This window comes from Thunnus maccoyii, chromosome 22 (genome assembly GCF_910596095.1).
Source record: "Thunnus maccoyii chromosome 22, fThuMac1.1, whole genome shotgun sequence".
Taxonomy (NCBI): domain Eukaryota; kingdom Metazoa; phylum Chordata; class Actinopteri; order Scombriformes; family Scombridae; genus Thunnus; species Thunnus maccoyii.
Window position 1 is genome coordinate 5,561,965 of NC_056554.1, and position 18,217 is coordinate 5,580,181.

At 42.4% G+C, this 18,217-nt stretch overlaps 1 protein-coding gene across 2 annotated transcripts in view; it reads right to left on the reverse strand.

Moving 5' to 3' along the window:
- Nucleotides 1-18,217, reverse strand: part of dock11 (dedicator of cytokinesis 11) — a 67,442-nt gene that overhangs the window by 47,950 nt on the left and 1,275 nt on the right. For both annotated transcript variants that reach the window (XM_042400505.1, XM_042400504.1), the window contains exons 2-12: nt 13,438-13,554; nt 11,565-11,654; nt 9,899-9,981; nt 9,232-9,298; nt 7,433-7,528; nt 6,896-7,030; nt 5,899-6,082; nt 4,886-4,965; nt 3,784-3,867; nt 3,367-3,507; nt 1,566-1,829 (exon numbers count right to left, since the gene is read on the reverse strand). In XM_042400505.1, the coding sequence (XP_042256439.1) occupies nt 1,566-1,829; nt 3,367-3,507; nt 3,784-3,867; nt 4,886-4,965; nt 5,899-6,082; nt 6,896-7,030; nt 7,433-7,528; nt 9,232-9,298; nt 9,899-9,981; nt 11,565-11,654; nt 13,438-13,554 (1,341 nt within the window). The remainder of the gene's footprint in view (nt 1-1,565; nt 1,830-3,366; nt 3,508-3,783; nt 3,868-4,885; nt 4,966-5,898; nt 6,083-6,895; nt 7,031-7,432; nt 7,529-9,231; nt 9,299-9,898; nt 9,982-11,564; nt 11,655-13,437; nt 13,555-18,217) is intronic.

The following is an 18,217-nucleotide window of genomic DNA, read 5'->3' on the forward strand; positions in this document are numbered from 1 at the left end:
TTGAATGAGCTACGCCGAGGTTGCATGTGGATCCCTTCAGAGTGTTTAAAGGCTGGACGTGGACCAAGCATTGTCTGGAGACACGTTCGCCATCTGGAAATACCACAATGGCATGACAATGGGGGAAAAAAAAAACAGCGCTTTGGTTAGAAGGGAGAAATCGATATGACAGAAATCAAGAATGGTGAATTTGGGTTAAGGGCGCCATCATTCAGTCGTCGCAGTCTCAGCGGGGAATCCATCACCTGGTCGCTTATTACTTCATCCGACCCGGGCCAGCTGCAGTCAGCATGGGAAAGCTGAGCGCTGTTACAGACAGTCTGTCACATAAGGATTGCATCCAATCACAACCTCAGTCGGCTTGGAAAGTGTAAAGCATGCATTCATGTTCCACTAGTGATGCTCTTAGTGTGTTTCTTGTAAATTGTAGTTATCAATAAACCTGTATTTATATGCATTACTACTTTCAGAGGCACTGAAAGGTTTTCATCACCCAGAGGTGTTGTTCCTGTAAATATGACCCTTTGAACTACTTTGAGCTTCTTTCATGTGTTTCATGTGTCGTCAGTTCGTTTCTCTGAAGGGACACAGATGTCATGATTAATATGCTTTTACATTGTTTGCTTTTGATCAGTTGTTTCTCTTTTGTGTGTCTTCACCTGTATCAGTTTAGTCTGTTTTTTTAAATTGTAAACCAAACTGTAAATATGCATTTCTTCAGTGGAAGAGTGAGAACAGTCTGATCAACCGACTATGAGAAACAACCTCAAAACACATTAATATCTACAAGAAAAGTGATTGACATCTGACGCTCAGCGGTACTTAAACCGCAGTATGAACTAATTCTAACTCGCAGCTATTTCTTCATGTGGTCCAATTAGTGTGAACAGCGGAGAGAAAGAACGACCCAACAAAATCAAAAATCAAAAAGAAAAGAAGAAGAAAAAAAAAAAAAAAAAAAAAAAAAACAGGAATGGAATCAGTTTCATCAGCTCGAAACCCACATCAGCGAAACCTCGAACCCGACAGGATGACACGGTTGCCAAAACGGTGTCTAATAAGCCAGTTACAGCACCAGAGTCCATGTGACTTCTGTTTGTATTTGAACAGCTTAAACTTTAACACATGCATCACTAAAAAAAAAAAATACAAGAAAGCAAACTTTTTTACTACTACTTAGACTAGACCTCACCTCAACTGGGGGAAAAAGACTTTTAAGACACTTGCCTTAAAAGGTTTATTATTAGCAGAATCACATTCATCTTATTCAATAACTTTTATTGTCTTGTTTTGATCAACTCTCTGTATTTGTATTATCTGCAGTCACATTTGAATGTTAGCTCTTTTTACACTCTTTTCTTTAATAGTATTATGTATATGAATAAGTTAAATGCAGTTTTTTTTCTCCGGAGGGCACTGATTTCAAAAAATGTTTTGCAAGGAAGGAACATTTTGTTATTCATACCTAAACTGAATGAACAATAAAACAGTGTTTCAGCTTTCACACCCAGTTCTGTGATTCAGGTAAAGTCATTTCCGCAGTCTAAATACAATCAAGTTTGTACCTGTGTAGGGAAGCGTAGGAGGGCCTCCGACACCCTCTGAAGAACAGGCAGGCTGTTCCCTTTCCCTGAGTCTCCGTTCATCATGACTCCCCCTCCTCCTCCTCCTCCGCCGCCGTCTGAGTCCGATGAAGGAGAGAGCTGGCCCGGGGCGTCGCTCAGCATCTCCCTCACGCAGGACGGGTTGAGGTCGACGTGGAAGTCGGCCGAGATCTTGCAACTCTTGGAGATGTCGAAGAGAGCGAGGCTGATGAAGAACGGTTCCACCTGGGGGGGGGGGGGGGGGGGGCGGCAGAGAGAGAGAGACGGTTAACGGCTTTTCACACATTCACTTCAATCAGTCTAAGTTTATAACATCTCTGGATTCATTTATATCACATTTCACACTGATCTTATATAATCTCTTAACCTGTAGTTCTTCAGAAATGCTACTGTGACATTTTGTGGGTTAAATCTAAACCTAAAATATTACAATTATTATGGATTTAAATTTGAGGTTTAATTTTTCAAATTGTGCAACAGTTAAAATTATACATTTGTACATTTTTGAAACTTCTGTTTTAATGGTAAATTTAGCCAAAATATGGGAGAAAAAATATATATATTTCCATAAAATATTGTCTTTCATTACATCAACCACACAAATATTAGTTGATCTCTCTTTTGGAAGCAAATGTTGGCTCTACAGTAGTGCAACCCACACACATTTTAGTGATTTTCGTGCACTTATGCCAGGACAGAAGGTTCCTGCATGACGGACAAGCCTGAGTCCATCCGGTAAACATTAAAACATATGAGATTGTGGAAGAGGGGGAGGGAAAAGAAAAGCACGTGCCTCTTCCAAACCACAAATATGAGTCAGTTCAAATCTACCAACCCTTCTAATGCACCAGCGAGCAGCGGGAGGAGGAGGAGGAGGAGGTCTAACACAATGTTTTATGACTACAGCAATCCACTCCAACAAAGGCGGTACTCGCATATGTTCCAAACTGCTGTCTCATCCTACCAGGAGCTCTTAATTCATCACACACACTGAAGGCATTTCCATTATTCATCATAGTATAGCCTTAAGTCCTAAACAAACCTCAGAGCTCAGGGGGCTTCCATCTTACATATCAGAGTGAAAAAAAAAGGAGGATTACAACGTAGTAACATTAATGTGTGAAATAACACTTTACTATATAAACAAAATGAGAGGATATTACAACAGTATGGACCGTCTGATCCTCTTTTGGCCTGGTTGCTTCCATCGCTTGCAGACGCGCCAACATGAATTATGAAGGCTTTGTTATCTGGAGCAGAACTGCACAGGGTGAAGCGGGCGGATGATGTTTGGTGTGAAAAAGACGGCTGTGTGCTGTGGTTAGATATGCTTAAGTGCATATGAACAAAAATCACAAAAGTGTTTTCTTCACTCAACACTTTTTAAGCACGGTTAGATCTTTTAGGTCTGGCTTGAGGCTTGATAGATATTTAAGTTTTAAGCCCTTTTAGTAAAAAAAATCAGTCAAATTATCAGCATCAACTCTGAAGTTTTTATCCTTTATCTTAATGTTGTGTCCTGTGGTTCATTCTGGTTTTGATTTATTTTATGAATACAGTGTAATACTGATGTCTACTATAATATCTATATAGGTTTGCTCAGCCAATCAAAAGCTTTTCAGTTGGGGAGAAGGAGTAAATATGCATTGCTGAGGCTCTCCAAGACCAGGAGTGAGCCACACTGGTCTACTAGATTGTGAAAGGTAGTAAAAGTTATATAAATAATAGTCATGTGTGTTGTGGAATTAAGATGATGACATACGTTGGTGAGGACGCCGTCACCCTTTTCGCTGACGCAGCCCTGGAGACTGAAGGTCAGGTCGTGGCAGCTGACCACGATACGGCGGCCAAAGCGCTCCTCGAATGGCTTCACGTCTGGCTCGATGCCTGAGAAGTCCAGCCTCTGGATGTCAGATGGGAGGGAGGAGAGGAGGAGAGGAGGAAAGAGGGAAAGAGGGAAGCGGGAGGTCGACACAGTGAGGAAGGAAAGATTGATCCGGTGGACAGGAGAGAGAGAGAGAGAGAGGGGAGCGTGGGGATAAGTGTAGAGGAAGAGGATAAGGGAGAGGGGAAACGGTGTAAATGGCGGAGAGGGGAGGAGAGATTAAATAGTCTGAGTCGATACAGAAATAAATAAATCATAGGCCGACCGCATGTTCAAAAGAAGCATCTTCTATACCTGCGTCTCAGGGTCCAGAGAGAAAAGCTTTTGTCTGCCCTCGTTCCTGTTGATCTTATTGAGCTGGTCTGTCTCTCTGGCGTACTGCGAACACACAGAGCGGAAGAATGTAGGTCAAATCAAATATTATGTCAGGAAAATGTATTACAGATTGATTTATTTGGCATTTATTTAATCTCATCGATAGCATTTGACCCAGTGTTCCTGCTGTTTTAATTGTATGATGCCATTTAGTTTTAAATTATTATATTAGGTTGATGTTTGTTTCTTTATATAACACAGCTGGAGCTCTATTGTAGAAACACAGCCATGTAGTTCCTCATCATCAATTTGTTATTCTCATCCATTGTAAAAACATACATATGTGACTGCAACACAGTGACGAAAAAGCTGAAACATTTTAGAGAAGTGGGAAAATGGAGTTTCAAAACAAATGTAGTATCTCACACAACAATGGCCCTTACACAGTCTGAGTTGCCTGCGAGTAAACCGACACGAACACAGACACAGAGGAAGACAGAGCAGAGGAGGAGAGTCGAGCGGCCCGACAGACCCAGACAGAAGGAGAAAGAAGGGCATCAACAAACAAATCAAACCCTCAGGTCACGTAAGAGCTTTAATCCATCTCCTTCCCCTCTTCTCCTCCCCTCGTTCCCTGCTCTCGCTCCGTCCAAGCCTGCAGACAAACTCAAGTGATCTTTTGCATGGGGAGGGAAAAGCTGTGCTGGAGTGGCCCGGAGCAAACGGTGAAACAGCAGTTGGAGAGCACAGAGGGCTTTGTTGACTGTGTGTTGCTCTGGGTTTATAGACATATTAAAGCAGCAAAGTCTCTGTGGGATAAACACTGCAGTTCTCAGGCTCAGAAAACTCAAATACAGTAAGGGGGAAAACAAAAGAGCTGCGCTTGTAGAGCTCTTCCGAGGAAGAAATGATCATTTATAAATGCGTCAGAATAAATCATGTATGGCATTTATAAACAAGATCTAAATCTGGCCTGCTAGAGAAGTTCTGCTTCTTTTGAGATGAGATAAATATTTCATCATCTGCAACTTCATAGTTAAAGTGCTCAGTGTGTGAATTAACCATCCGTAAAATGCAGTACCTTCACAAGTTCGGGGTGTAAGCTCCTCCCCAGGCTCTCCAGCAGGCTCTCACTTTTACCTTGGCTCGAGGTATCGTCATCTGATTGGACGAGACAGAGGTCACGCATGAATAAATGTAGCGGACAGAAACACAATCTGATGACGAATCACGCTATTATGAATCGGGCTCAATAAAACCCAAATGTTTTCCCTAATGGCTCCCCTTTGTGGCTGTCTGTGAGTTTTTCTTCCCCAGGAGGACAAACTCGTATCTTACAGTCTACTGACCGAATTAAAGAGGCCGTTCACTATTACTGCTGACTGCCAGGTGACGGATGATGGCCTGAGTGAACTCTAACAGCCTCTCCGTCTTTCTGGAAGACCTTACAGTGTCTCATCAGTATCTTGGAGATTCGTGACCGAGCTTGGCCTATCGGGTTTCACTGGAATATTCTGCAGAGAGTGTATTATTATATAAGAAAAAAAACAAAAAACAAAGAAGCGCTCAGATGCTGGCGAGACATCACTGTTGGCATTTCTCCACAGTTCAGGACAAGCGATGAATTCAACAATTCACCACAACTGCCCCCTAAAGAATCGCACTCTTTAGTAAAACTAAAGAGCAAAAACAGCTGAAAACAGATTCTTACACTTTCTTGAAGCTGCGCAGCTGATTTCTTTTACAATTTACAGATGATGTGCAAGCTTATCACCGCTGTCCCTCTACTGGCAGTAGCTGTAGTCTATTTATTGCCTGTGTATCATTGTAATATGGAAGCCATTAAAGTGTCATAACACAGAGCTCAGAATTAAATTCACGGGGGTTTGGACTCCCTCCACTGTCAGGGAGAAGGATTACTGTAACCCTGGCTAACTTAACCACAAGCTAAAAGGCTATGTTCAAACATGCTATTATGAGTATCATAGCTACATGAATGAGTGTACAGTGACTTTTCAATAAGACTGTAAATATTAGGTTGACTGAAAGGTTATCAGTCAGGTTCATTTTTTTTAGAATGGAGGTAAATCTCACCCAGGGCACAGTCCAGTGACTCCCCGCCGTTCCTCCTGTCCTGGCCGGCCTCGCTGCTGCTCTGCAGAGCCTGCTTCAGCGTGACCACCCAGTCCTCCATCTCTGCCTCGCTGTCTGCAGCCAGGAAGTGGCTGTAGCGGTCTTGCATCTTCAGCTCGAAGCCGTTACGCCGCATCTTAGGGCTCTGAGGAGGGAAAAATTTTTTGGGATTTTAGTTTCCTTGTATCTTCTACCCCAATCATCTTACATTTGTGGTAATAAGAGGAATGCTAGAGCGGAGTTTGGGGAAACACAACAGGATTTTTCCTTGACGTTAAAATCGCTTTTAGCCAATGCACATATATAATTTCTCTAATGAACACCACAGTGCTTCTTGGGTTTTCTGTTTGTACGGGGCTTCTGATGCATTCAAACAGCCCTTCCTAAAGACTGGTGTAGGGCTTTATGAAGGATATTTTATCTATGATATAAGTAAAAGCAGCTGTGCATGTCAAACAGACAAAACACTCTACAAGCTTTCACATGAAACCCACTAGCCAGAACAAGTTCCCTCACTCTTCCCATTCATCTCCGGAGTGTGTTCATCAAACTGAAAGCTTCCTGGCAGCCTCCCCAGCCAGTGCAAACCTGAATGAGGTACCAGCCGGTGCCAGCCAACAGCAGCCACTCATAATCTGCTAGAATCGGACTTTTAGGCCCAAGTCAAAGGAATGCAGCAAATCTATCCAATCAAAGCTTCTAAAAGCCCCTGGAGCGTGGCGAGAGCAGGAAACGCACTGACTTTCACGAGGGTAGGAGCTCATGCCAAGAACTGAAAAACTCACAGTGAGCACAGAAGGAAGTACATCAAAATGAGTTCAATTAAACAAAACACCATGGTATATTGAAGGCTTACAGTAAGAGGTGGTCAAGCTGAAAGGGGAGGCTGCTGCTGCTGCTGCAGCTCTTCTCAACTGTGCATTTGATGTTTCTATCATTTTTTTCCAGCCCTGCATACCTGAATGACGTCTATGCAGGAGTCCAGGTAGATGGATCCTTTGGTGTCCTTGCAGTTCTTTTCATCCTTGTAGGAGTTGAGGATATAGGAGCCGTCGGGGAGCTGGGACAGGTAGAAGTACCTCCTTTTGAACACCTGCGTTTTACAGTAATGGAAAGCAAGTCAGGAAAATTCATAGTGAACAGATTATAAACAGTCATACAGTATGACAGAAATAAAGTATTAAATACAGCTTCTAAACACAGATCTTTCATCACTTGTGTTTGACCATTTTTTATGCCCCTTTCCTTCCCCATAATATTATACATGTCAGTTCTGATGTGACTGTGGTTGTAGTGCGTGATGATCGCAACATTCTTGAATGTAACACATGATGTGATAAAATAACAGCGGAATACAGAGAGTGGTGTAGTTTCAGTGGTGCATCGTCCACGAGGAAGGACGAAAAGCTGCCATGTGCACCTCGTTCAGCTGTGAACCCTGCGTGTTGTTGTTATGTTGTATGAATAGCAGACAGGAGGTCTGGCGGTGACTCACCCTCATGGAGACAGACAGGCTGCTGTTGATGTTGGCTTTCTGAAGCCATCCCTGCTTCATGATGCCTCCCCTCTGGGAGCACAGCGATGATGTGTCCTGACAGACACAAGCATTGCAAAATCAATCAAAACAGACTTTATTATGCAGGTTAATTCAGGTTAATTCTTCTTACATATTGAATATTACAATAATCAGTGTACGTCTAGACAGTGAGTTGTATCAAAGCGTTATTGACACAGTTCACAGTACATAGTGCTGTATTTGCATGAAACATTATTTTTTTATTATCATTGTTATTATTATTCACTTTCCTTTTACTTTTCTAGCAAGTAAGTGTTTGTGAGAAATGTTGACTGATCACAGTTTGCAGTGCATAAACATTGTTCAGTCGGTGAGAAGTCCTAGAGGTTCCAATCACACACTGTCACAGCCAAATCAGCTCATCAGAATTTAATCGGTTTCCCATAAAAGGTTCATCATAATTTAGATAAGATTCTGTCAGTGCAGCCTTGCCATCTCATTACTATCATGGGACTGTTCATCAGAACCACAGAGAACACAAGCACTTATCACATGGGACTGGTCTCTTAGTGAGGACATTCAGACAAACACACACACACCCCTCCTCAGCAGTAATGTATCCGGCCACGTGGAGAAATTCACAGTACAGTATAAGGAGGCTTAATTAACTTAATGTAAGCCTGGGACATGACACACTGTTATGGAAACTATCATGACATTGAGTGAAAAGGACTGAGGTGGGAGGATGTATCTATGTGTGTATGTGTGTGTGTGCGCGCACAACTGAGACAAGCTTAATCACACTGAAGTGGCATTTTGTCCTCTGTGTGTCACGCCTCTAACTCTCTCCAGCTTCATCCTCTAATCTAATTGGCTGACAGTTCTCCTCACTCAGCTTGCACAAGTCCATCCTTCCCTCTCCTCCCTCAGATACACAGAGGCTGGTGCTTACACACACACACACCTCACCACACCCTACCTCATCTCACCAATGGTACTGTACTTAGCATTGTCACCTTTTACCTAATGTCCCTGATTGCATTATGATTGATTTACTGTTATGGCCCTGCAGGGAGACATAAAAGGTTATATAAAGGACGTAGAAAGTCAAATATTTTTACTAGCAGATATAAGAGAAAGATATAAGGATTGTGTGCTTTATCTAACCAACAAAACAGGCCATCTCAGCCAGAAATGATAATGCAGAGGTAATGTAACGGTAGCGCGAACCGTTTTGAGAAGTAATAGAGCCATCTGCTCCCCGCCCCTCCCATCAAGGCGGTACAGTACCATTTATTTTCCTTCAATTAAACCCTTTCTCTGTCTTAGTTTATCCACATCCGGCCCGAGAGTAGTGGGAGGAGGATCGATGGGAGCTATTTATAGGACATATAAGGCTTCTGGTTTCACTGCCCTGCACTCAGTCACTGTGGGGTCACGCTGCTGGATGGACTAAACGACCGACGGACCATAAGTCACCAGGACTTTTCCCAGCACAATTCCCAGTTCACATGTCCATGCTGGGAACGGCTGCTCTCTGGCTGCTCTCTTTGCTTATATTTTCGGATGAATGAGCCAATTTTGCATCTCATCTACACGATTAAAAAGATTAAAGTGATCATTTTAATTTCCAAGCTGGGTTTATAGCGCATCACTAAAAGCTGCGCATATGGTGCAATCTGTCCATAAAGGGCCCAAGCGAGTCAATAGCGGACCACTCATCCTCCCCGCAGTGATCAATGTCTGTGATCTAACGGCGCTCGGGCCTCTCTACTCACCTCGTCTTTGGCGTCTTCATCGATCTCAAACACGTGAGCTGGCAGCTTGTCTGTCTTCAGGCCTTTGCTTTGAAAAGACAGTGAGAAAGGGTCAGCACCGTTCAATAAATCAGCCCCCTCCCTACTGTTTTTCCCCCAGTGGTGAGGTCTGCTACACCGTGTCTCTTTACTTTTGCTGCTTTGCTATATATGTCTTATGTGGGTCAGTAAATCTTGTGCCACCTTGTCCGAGGGTATTTGGGGAATGTTGCTACACATACATCATTTTCACTCCAATTTATGGTTCAAGTGAAGGTTGCAGTGATAAAAACAATGTCCTTAAGAAGCTTTATCACCACTGAAACATTAATTCAAAACATCTGGATTGCACCTGCAAAATCTAGCTGAACTCTGTGCAGTTATTTCTATTTGTACGCAGTATTTCCTCTATTCTGCTGAAGCATCAGAGCTGTATTTATTAATATACAGGGACAGTGATTTGTATTTGCATGTCGTCATCCGACAGACCCATGTGAGCAGAGTAAATCCCTTGTACACGTTACATATTTGGCAGTAAAGAATGTTGTTTTGCACAGACTCTGAGCCCTAACCTCTAAATTTTCCACATATCCAAACTCCATCTTTAATTCATTTCCATCAGTTTGGTTTTTTTTTTTATCTTACTTACCTTGGCAACATGCGGAAGTCACCAGAGTAAGCCTCGTATTTGTAGTTGATTACATGCCAGTCGGTGTTGTACATCTTGATGCACTGCCAAACAGGTCAACACAGAGAGCTGGATTAGGAGTGGCAGACACACTCAAATATCACAACCATATCATGCCAGGAAAGTGACCTAACCAAGCATGCAGCTCGCTCCTCCGACTGTGACTCACAGAGGACAGAGTGCTCAGTTCCCTATTTTGGTGTATTTCATGAGAAAATTCCAGCACAACATCATTCATTTAAGAACTCTGAAGTGCCAGAAAAAAAACCTTTGCCATTACACCTTTCATGACTTCTATTTGTTAATACTCAAGGTGGTTTCCATTGTACATATTACTTTTTATTCATTGTAACTACAAGCAGAAATTTTCAATTAAGTCAACTGAATGGATCTTTGTGGAATGGATGCTGAGTAAGCCTGGATCTGTTTTAACAATCCCTGTGACAGTTGTTTCCATGCTATATCATAGTCATGAGAACTGGCTGAGGAACAGAGCCTGGCAGAGTATGTCCATAGCTTGCCAGAAAAGTCTGCTTTTCATTGCTAATACAATATATCATCAGTTCTGCATGTGTTTACTAATGGCCCTTAGAGTTTTTAAATGTCATCATGAAAAAAGGTATTTTAAAAAGGGGACTTATTATGCTAATTTCCAGCACTATATTATATTATATTTTTGGACTCCACTAGCGTAGCTTTGCATGAATCACAGTTCAAAAATTCCTTATTTATCTTATACCGACCCTTAAAGCAGCCCTTCAGTTCAACCTCTCTCTGAGACAGGCCATTTAAGCTCCTGTCTCTTTAAGGCCCCCCTCCAGATAAGCCCACTCTGTTCAGATTGGCTGGCTTCAGGAAGCCTGCCGAGGGGCAGCCAAATCAGAGTCATGTTAAGTTACTGCTGATGAAAACAGTAACTTAGTAAAAGTAGAAACAGCCACAGTGATGATGATGTTTGATGAAGAGCTGCAGACAACCACCACACCTCCAACAGTTAAACAACTTATTTTACTTTGTCGTGCTGCGTAATGGAAAAAGACTCACAGTGTGCCAGCTCGACTCCAGTCATGACTCGACTACCCCCAAAACAATGGAAAAAGGCCATTATGTTAACAGAACAGAGCAGTGAACTCGCACGCTGTGTGTGGAGCAGATGACCATATAAAGAAATCTGTCACAAGCTGATGTCAGCTCGGGCTGAAAGTAGAAAAAACGCTGGAAATCGAGTGTTCAGGGCAGTCTGAAGCTGGTGTTTTTTTGCTCACAGTGATTACTTCTACATACATTGACCTCATTAATTGACTCTTTGGCCACATTTAACATGAACATCTCACATTGTAAGACTATACATATATATGACTGAAAATAAGGAAAAGCACAATAGGTCCCCTTTAACTTACCATATCCATTACCTAACCATATACCATACACATATCATTTCTGCTTTTTTGGGTGGTTTCTAAGTACTAGTGAAGTAAAAACCAGATTGCTGTTAACTATGAAGCCTCATACCTCAGCTGCCATTTTTGTCATTTCAAAACTTCCTTTTTTATTTTCAGAGATGACTGCACATCATCGCCACAAATGTTTGCCAAATCATACACATGAGACTGGTGGGTTATCGTACCTCTTTGGCAAACAGACTCCTGGCCTCCCGCTCTGCATTCTGGGGGACTGAGGGAACAACAGTCCTCCTCTGCCGGGAGATCTGGGACTCCTGCATGCACGCACAAAAACACAATGAGACACACACCAGCAAAGACAGTTTTTTATTTTTCTCATCAAATAGTAGCACAGCACGAAACCACTAACAACAACAGGCAAAGGGAAAGTGAGTGAGAGAGGCAGATAGAGAGAGCCTGAGAGAAAACAGAAGGCACAGATACAAAGAAACAGATGATGAGATGGGGAAAAAACTAGACACGGAGTGAGACGTGCCTCTAAACAAAACCACATGTGCTTGAGGCAGCACCAATAAATACAGAGCAGAGTTAGCTGTCTGGATTGTATTTGACTGGTCAGGCCTCTTGGACTGACCCGTAAATAACTGAGCCTGGTGTGTTGGGAATGATCAGTGATTAATGATGGGAAACCTTTCTTTAGAAAGTGATATTTTATAGCTCTTTGTTCCTGTTTGACTCAGACAGTTTAGTGTGAAGGTCTCAGCACAGGTGTCTGGAGTATAAGATTTGTAATGGGCCTTCAAATAACAGGCTGTAGAGCAGATTCCAGTAGTGGTAAATAGAGATACATGAATAGTTTTAGTACAAGAGTGTTAATCCAGCACTGACTCATAGTCCAAATAAGCAGCTCATTCACTTTACAAGTTTACAAGAAAAAAATAAAAATGCTGTTTTATATACAGAATGTTCATTGTTATGCAAGTATATATTCAGTTTATCACAACTCTGGTTTTTTGTAATTTTATCATCTTGATGCTTCTATTAGTTCTGATAAAACAAGAAATAAATACTGAAATCTAGGACAGTGCAAGAAACATGAGCTGAACAGGTTGTAAACAAGCCAACAGTTAAGCCAGATAAACCACTTTATTTGGAGGTTAAATCATCTGAAATGATAACGCATCACTGCACAGGAAATCTGTGATGGATGTTTAAAAATGGACGATTTGGGTCATGATTCAACTGTTCATCTTAATTTTCTCTGTAAAAAAAAGTTTGGCTGATTGAGAGGTTTATTTAGGATCCGTCTGATCACTGCTCATGTTTCTTGCCATGTCTGCCTCCCATTCTTAATCAATGTCAAGGCAATCCCAAGTCTCAGTTCAGTGAGTACAATGTTAGTGTAACTGATAAAAATGATGACCAAAACTAGGGATGTAGGAAATCAGATTCAACCTTTAAAAAGGGATGTTCACATTCTGTACAGTAGAGCCCAAACAATAACTTAGCTGGGCCAAGATATTGTTTGGGCCAGCTGATGTTAGCTTACTGCAGATATATGTGGCCAATAATAACTAGAAATTGCAGTTCATGGATGCCAAATATTTGTTTGAGATCATTTATAAATAGTTTGTACACTAACCAGACAGAGAGCACTGACAAGTTGGGTTTTTTTCCCAACTGCAAAATATCCTGCTCAGTACATGTCTTGGCTGCAATTCTTTAAAAACCAAAAGTAAGGGATGCTTATCAAAAATGTTTATATTGTGAGCTGATGTCAAAGAGGGAATATTGGCCATACAGCTTCAGATTTATTCCCACAAACAGTTTTTATTCTTATTTCTTATTTTTCAATCTCATGTATCAGCCAGTCAATTACAATTTAAACTGAAGTTCTAATAACGTGATAACTTTTGAAACCCATGAGGGAATAGAATAACCAAAAAAAAAATAAGTGTCTAAAAACCAGAACTGCTGCTGCTGCAAAAGACAGCCGGGACACTATCCAGCTCTTTGGTTTGAGACTGTTGATGAGGGAGGCGACCTGGATGAGAGCCAGTCCCAGAGGGCACAGCGGGAACCGACGAGGGGACTCACCGAGACATCGTCGACCGGGCAGAGCAGCAGGTCTCGGTGGGGGTCACTGTGGATCTGAGCCTTTCTCTGAAACACCACAGCCTCGTAATCCAGTGGTTCAATGATCTTTGGCTGCTCCTGAGAGGGGAGATGGACAGGACACCCATACATGTAGTTTCAAATAAAAAACAAGCTGGTTCTGTTTGATCACATATCCTGATAATTGTGTCTTTACTGTGGCGTTGGCAACCTCCACCTCCCCCTGCTATTTGAGAGCAGTTAACTGCTTACCCCCAGAACTTTTCACCACCCATACAAACAGCGCAGCCACAAGGGCTCAGACCACAAAGTGCAGAGGACCGTCACAGTGCAGGGAAACAGTTACTCAGAAAATTGTGGGTGGATGAAAAAAAAAAAAAGAAAGATGACGAAAGGGGAACAGCTAAGATGACAAATATAGAAAGGGCAAAGAAGGTGAGACAAAGCAGCAGGGAAATTACTACCTATAATACCTGATTTGATACATATGTACATAAAGCTCATCTGCTTGCCGGAAACATGTAATAACGAAACAAAACGATAAATATCACGTGCCTCATCATAACTTCCTGTTTTGAGTTTCATAGAGAAGTGGATGATATAAAAATCAGCTTCCGCCCCTCGTTATGTTTTTAAGAGGCCTACAGGCTAAACCTAGCCTTCTACAACTAGGTCAAGACGTGATCACAAGTATAAAACCTAAAACCACTTGGAACAATTCTGAATTAATTCTAAGAAAGTACCACTTTAAGCTCAAGCTAAGCAGTGAAGACGGTGATGAATAGCTTAAACCAATAAGCTTTGGCTGAGCGACACCAAGCTGTTTTGGACTCGAACGGAGGAAATCAGACTGTGTGGAGTTGATCAGCTTCTGAGCCACATTACTGAGCCGCTGCCACCGAGTCTGTAGGCAATAGAGTATGTGAGGGGCATGCCGTAATGATGCTAAGTAAACAAGCGCAGTGGGGAGGAAGGACTCTGAAAAACCCTGACTATGCCCTACAGCTGAGAGTCTATGTGTGAGGGATTTTTCCCTCCCCTCTCTTGTGCTCTGTCATATTTCCATTTAAGCATCATGCAGCTGAGATGCTGAGCTTTGTTTTCCTACTGTACCGCTGTTAGAGTGGGCAGTAATAAAGTTACACAGTTAGTTCCTGCTGCTTGCTGCTCTCCCCTCTGACACACGCTGCTTATGCTCACATGTGCAATCATTCTAGACACTTATCTAGGTTTTTCTGAGATATGTGAGCCCAGTTAACCCCTTTAAATATATTGTTTTCACCTTTTCCCCCCATGGAGTAAGGTTTGAAAAATCACCTTCCAGCTCTTCATTCAATCTGCAGCACATGATGTTTACACTGAGTGAAACGTGTTATCTATGGCTCCCCCACCCCCCACCCCCCCACCCCCACTCCGCTAGTATTTAAAATAGAAGTTCTGTGGGTTTAAACAATGTTTGGCTGCACAGAAGTTTGTAACGACTGGTCCACCAGCAGATCAGTGAGGTTTAAGGAGTTAACATCCCCCCTCTTGAATATGCTGGTATCTGCGCACGAGCCAATAAAGGAAAGCACGTTCTCCCTTTCCATGTTCTCTAACCAATAATTTGGCCAGCGCAGTAAGCTGGTTACACGTATATATGCTCTCTGCACATTTTTTCCACCAGACCCTGACTTCCTGGGTCTCCCACATAAACACAACGTCTGGCTTTTTTTTTTTTTTTTTTTTTTTGAAACCAGTACTCTTAACTAAAAATTTCTAGCCCTGATGATAGTCCGACTGACGTGATGAAAGCTGGCGCGGAGTATTCGCTAATTCCTTTGTATTGTCTGTTTACATATAAGCCCAGTACTTGACAGACAACCAGCAGCCCTGAGCAGCAGCAGCAAAACTCTTACAAGTCTGCAGAAGGCATTACACATGGCCGTGCCGCCCCTGCACCCGAAGCAGCAGCTCTGCTTCCTGTCATGTGCAACGAGCTCGACCGCAGCGCCACAAGTCACAGGCAACCGTTCGGCAGCATACAGAGGTAACACGTTACAGAGAGAAAGAGAGAGAAAGAGGGGGGAGAGAGCAAAGAGAGAAGGAAAGACAGAGAGAGAGTTCTGCTTTCTTGGAAGAGAAAGGAAGCTGAAGAATCACAAGCAGCCAGCTGTGAAAGCCACACTGATTGAGAAACAGAAAAACAAAAGATGCTATAACAATCAGAGGACATGGCCTAACGCTTGGGTGTAACCGTGTGACACAAGCCATCAAGACACTCTCTCCACCTTCTTATTTCATGTCACACACTTTCTCCTCTCAATTATCCACCTGGCTCAAGAACACTCCAACACCAATCACCGAGTACAAAGCATGACTGTTTCTCCGTGGTACTATGATGATGATGATGATGCATTTCCAGATGTCTGAGTCCCATTACAGTTCAGCTGATGTAAAGCACTCAGGACTCCAACACGACCAGGTGGATTTTATCACTCTGGCTAGGAAGCTTACACATTATGCACTACAGATGAGCGCAAACACACACTGACATGTGGGTCGGTACAGTACCAAGCGGCTCCACTGTCCCATCGCTGACCCCCACTAACTGCTCCAATCTGTGTGTATGTGAGCAGACACATAGCAGCTCTCCCTAAAGGGAAGAAGAAGCCTAGCTGGCCTTGTTCGTCCTTATATTCTCCATCTACTCCCAAAAAGCGGAGTAACCTTCCTGCAGATTTGACATTAGAGATGCTTAGATACATCTTAGATACCAGCTATTAGGAAGTGAAGTTTCTGCTAACCAACACATCTGTTGATATTCATTATATTTTACAGTTTATACCAAAGATACATTCATCACATACATTTAAAGACTCAGCAGCATATTTCTACACTGTAGCGGCCAACAGCGCATTCCTCTAGACCAACAGTTCTCAACCTCTCTTGCTCGTGAAAAGAGTGAGTGATTTTACCATCTCGGATTGTTTCAATAGAATCTTTTTTAAAAGGCCTGAAAGGGTAAAGCTACAGTATTTCACGAGAAAGAAGCAGAGAAGTAGCAGAACGTGGATTGTTATCATTTCCTACCTCATCTTGCAACCACTTGTAGGGTTCCTGACGCCAAGGTTGGGAACCGTCGCTCTACACCAGTGGTTCCCCAAAATTTTTCTGCAGTGCTCCCACTAAATCTTTCAAACCAGAATCTCAACAGCTTCCGGAGCATTAAAGCACTCTTTTTCCGTTATCATTCCCAAATGAGTCAGATTCATACACCTTTAGATTTGTCATAGCAGTTGGAGCAAGCACAGGTGAAACTAATAATCTTAACGAGCGCTTTGTTCCAGTAATCACTGCAAAGCAAGGCAGCAATTAATAAGGTTATTGGTCACAGCTGTGTGTTCCTCTGTCACATACACCCACAGTTTGGAACCACTGAGCTAAACATTTTATGTAAGGTCAAGTTACTGACTCCCTGTTAGCCAGAATTTAGCTGATAATGACACACCTGTGCAACATCGTTATAGGTCAGTAATGATTCCCTACGTACCTGCAGGCTATCAGATAGCCTGAAGCTAACACGTGGCAAGCTTTAACTAATATTCAAAGTCAAATGAAGTCTTTGTTATGAGCTGGACTGGCAGAATTCTTCATGTGAAAACACCAGAGACACAAGTAAACCATATGACAGTATGACGGAGGGTTCTCAGAGTTGACCTATTTAGAATCAAATAAGTGCTCGATCAGAAAAGACCATAATGGTCTCGTCCAATCACTGTGCTTACAATTACTGTTCACTCATTCCCAAACATTTCCATGTACAGTAATAGAGCGCTAAACACAGGCAGATGCAGACAGGTTTTTTTACAGGACTTTTTATGAATGCAAGGAAGACCTGTGATTCACTGATGTGTCAGATAACGGCATTTCCAAGGAAGAAATTTAAAAGTAATTGGCCCGTGAGTCGTCTCAAGCGTATAGAAAAAAAAAACTTCCATGTTCTGCTAAATTGTATCTCACTTCCAGCTTTGAAACAAGTAAAACCTTTTCAAATCTAGGAACAGAGATAGAGATGGAAATATTTAAAAATGGCTCTGACTATACAGAGATGAAGACAAGACTGAACACACAAACACAAGCATGGTCACAGCATGCCTGAGGGAATCCCCATGTGAGAAGAACGCGGGCTGTGCAACCCTCCACAAAACAGCGTTTGTTCTCAGTTACCGAGCCAACCATCGCCCCATAAAATGAGCAGCCAAAACCTGCCACTCTTAAAACAGAGGAAAAAAACAAAGAGACAGCATAACACGCATATGACATGTGTCCACAAACACAAAAACACTTTCACATCTGTGATCAGAACCTCATCACAAGATCATTAGCTGGCGACCTCCTTGCGTCACACTCCTCAAGATGATCATCATAAGACTAAAACCTAAATGAATCCCTAAGGAGCAAGAGTTTATCTCTTATGCAAACTCATCCGGCTCCACTCTGGGGTCCTTGAGGGAGTTCAAGGGGGTCCCCAGCAAAAAGGGGAGTCATTTATTTAGCACAATGACAGAATATATGACTGTTTTGGTCATGGTTGTCATACACTTTCTGTAATAAAACATCTACAAGCAAAAATCTTATCAAATGAGGGTCCGTGGTTTAATTTGGGTCAGTTTAGGGGTCCTTGATGTGAAAAAGTTTGCCAGCCACTGCTCTAAACAGCCAAAGATATATGTCTGTTGTGTTTTGGGTTGAAGTTGTAGTTTTCTCATAATGAGAAAGT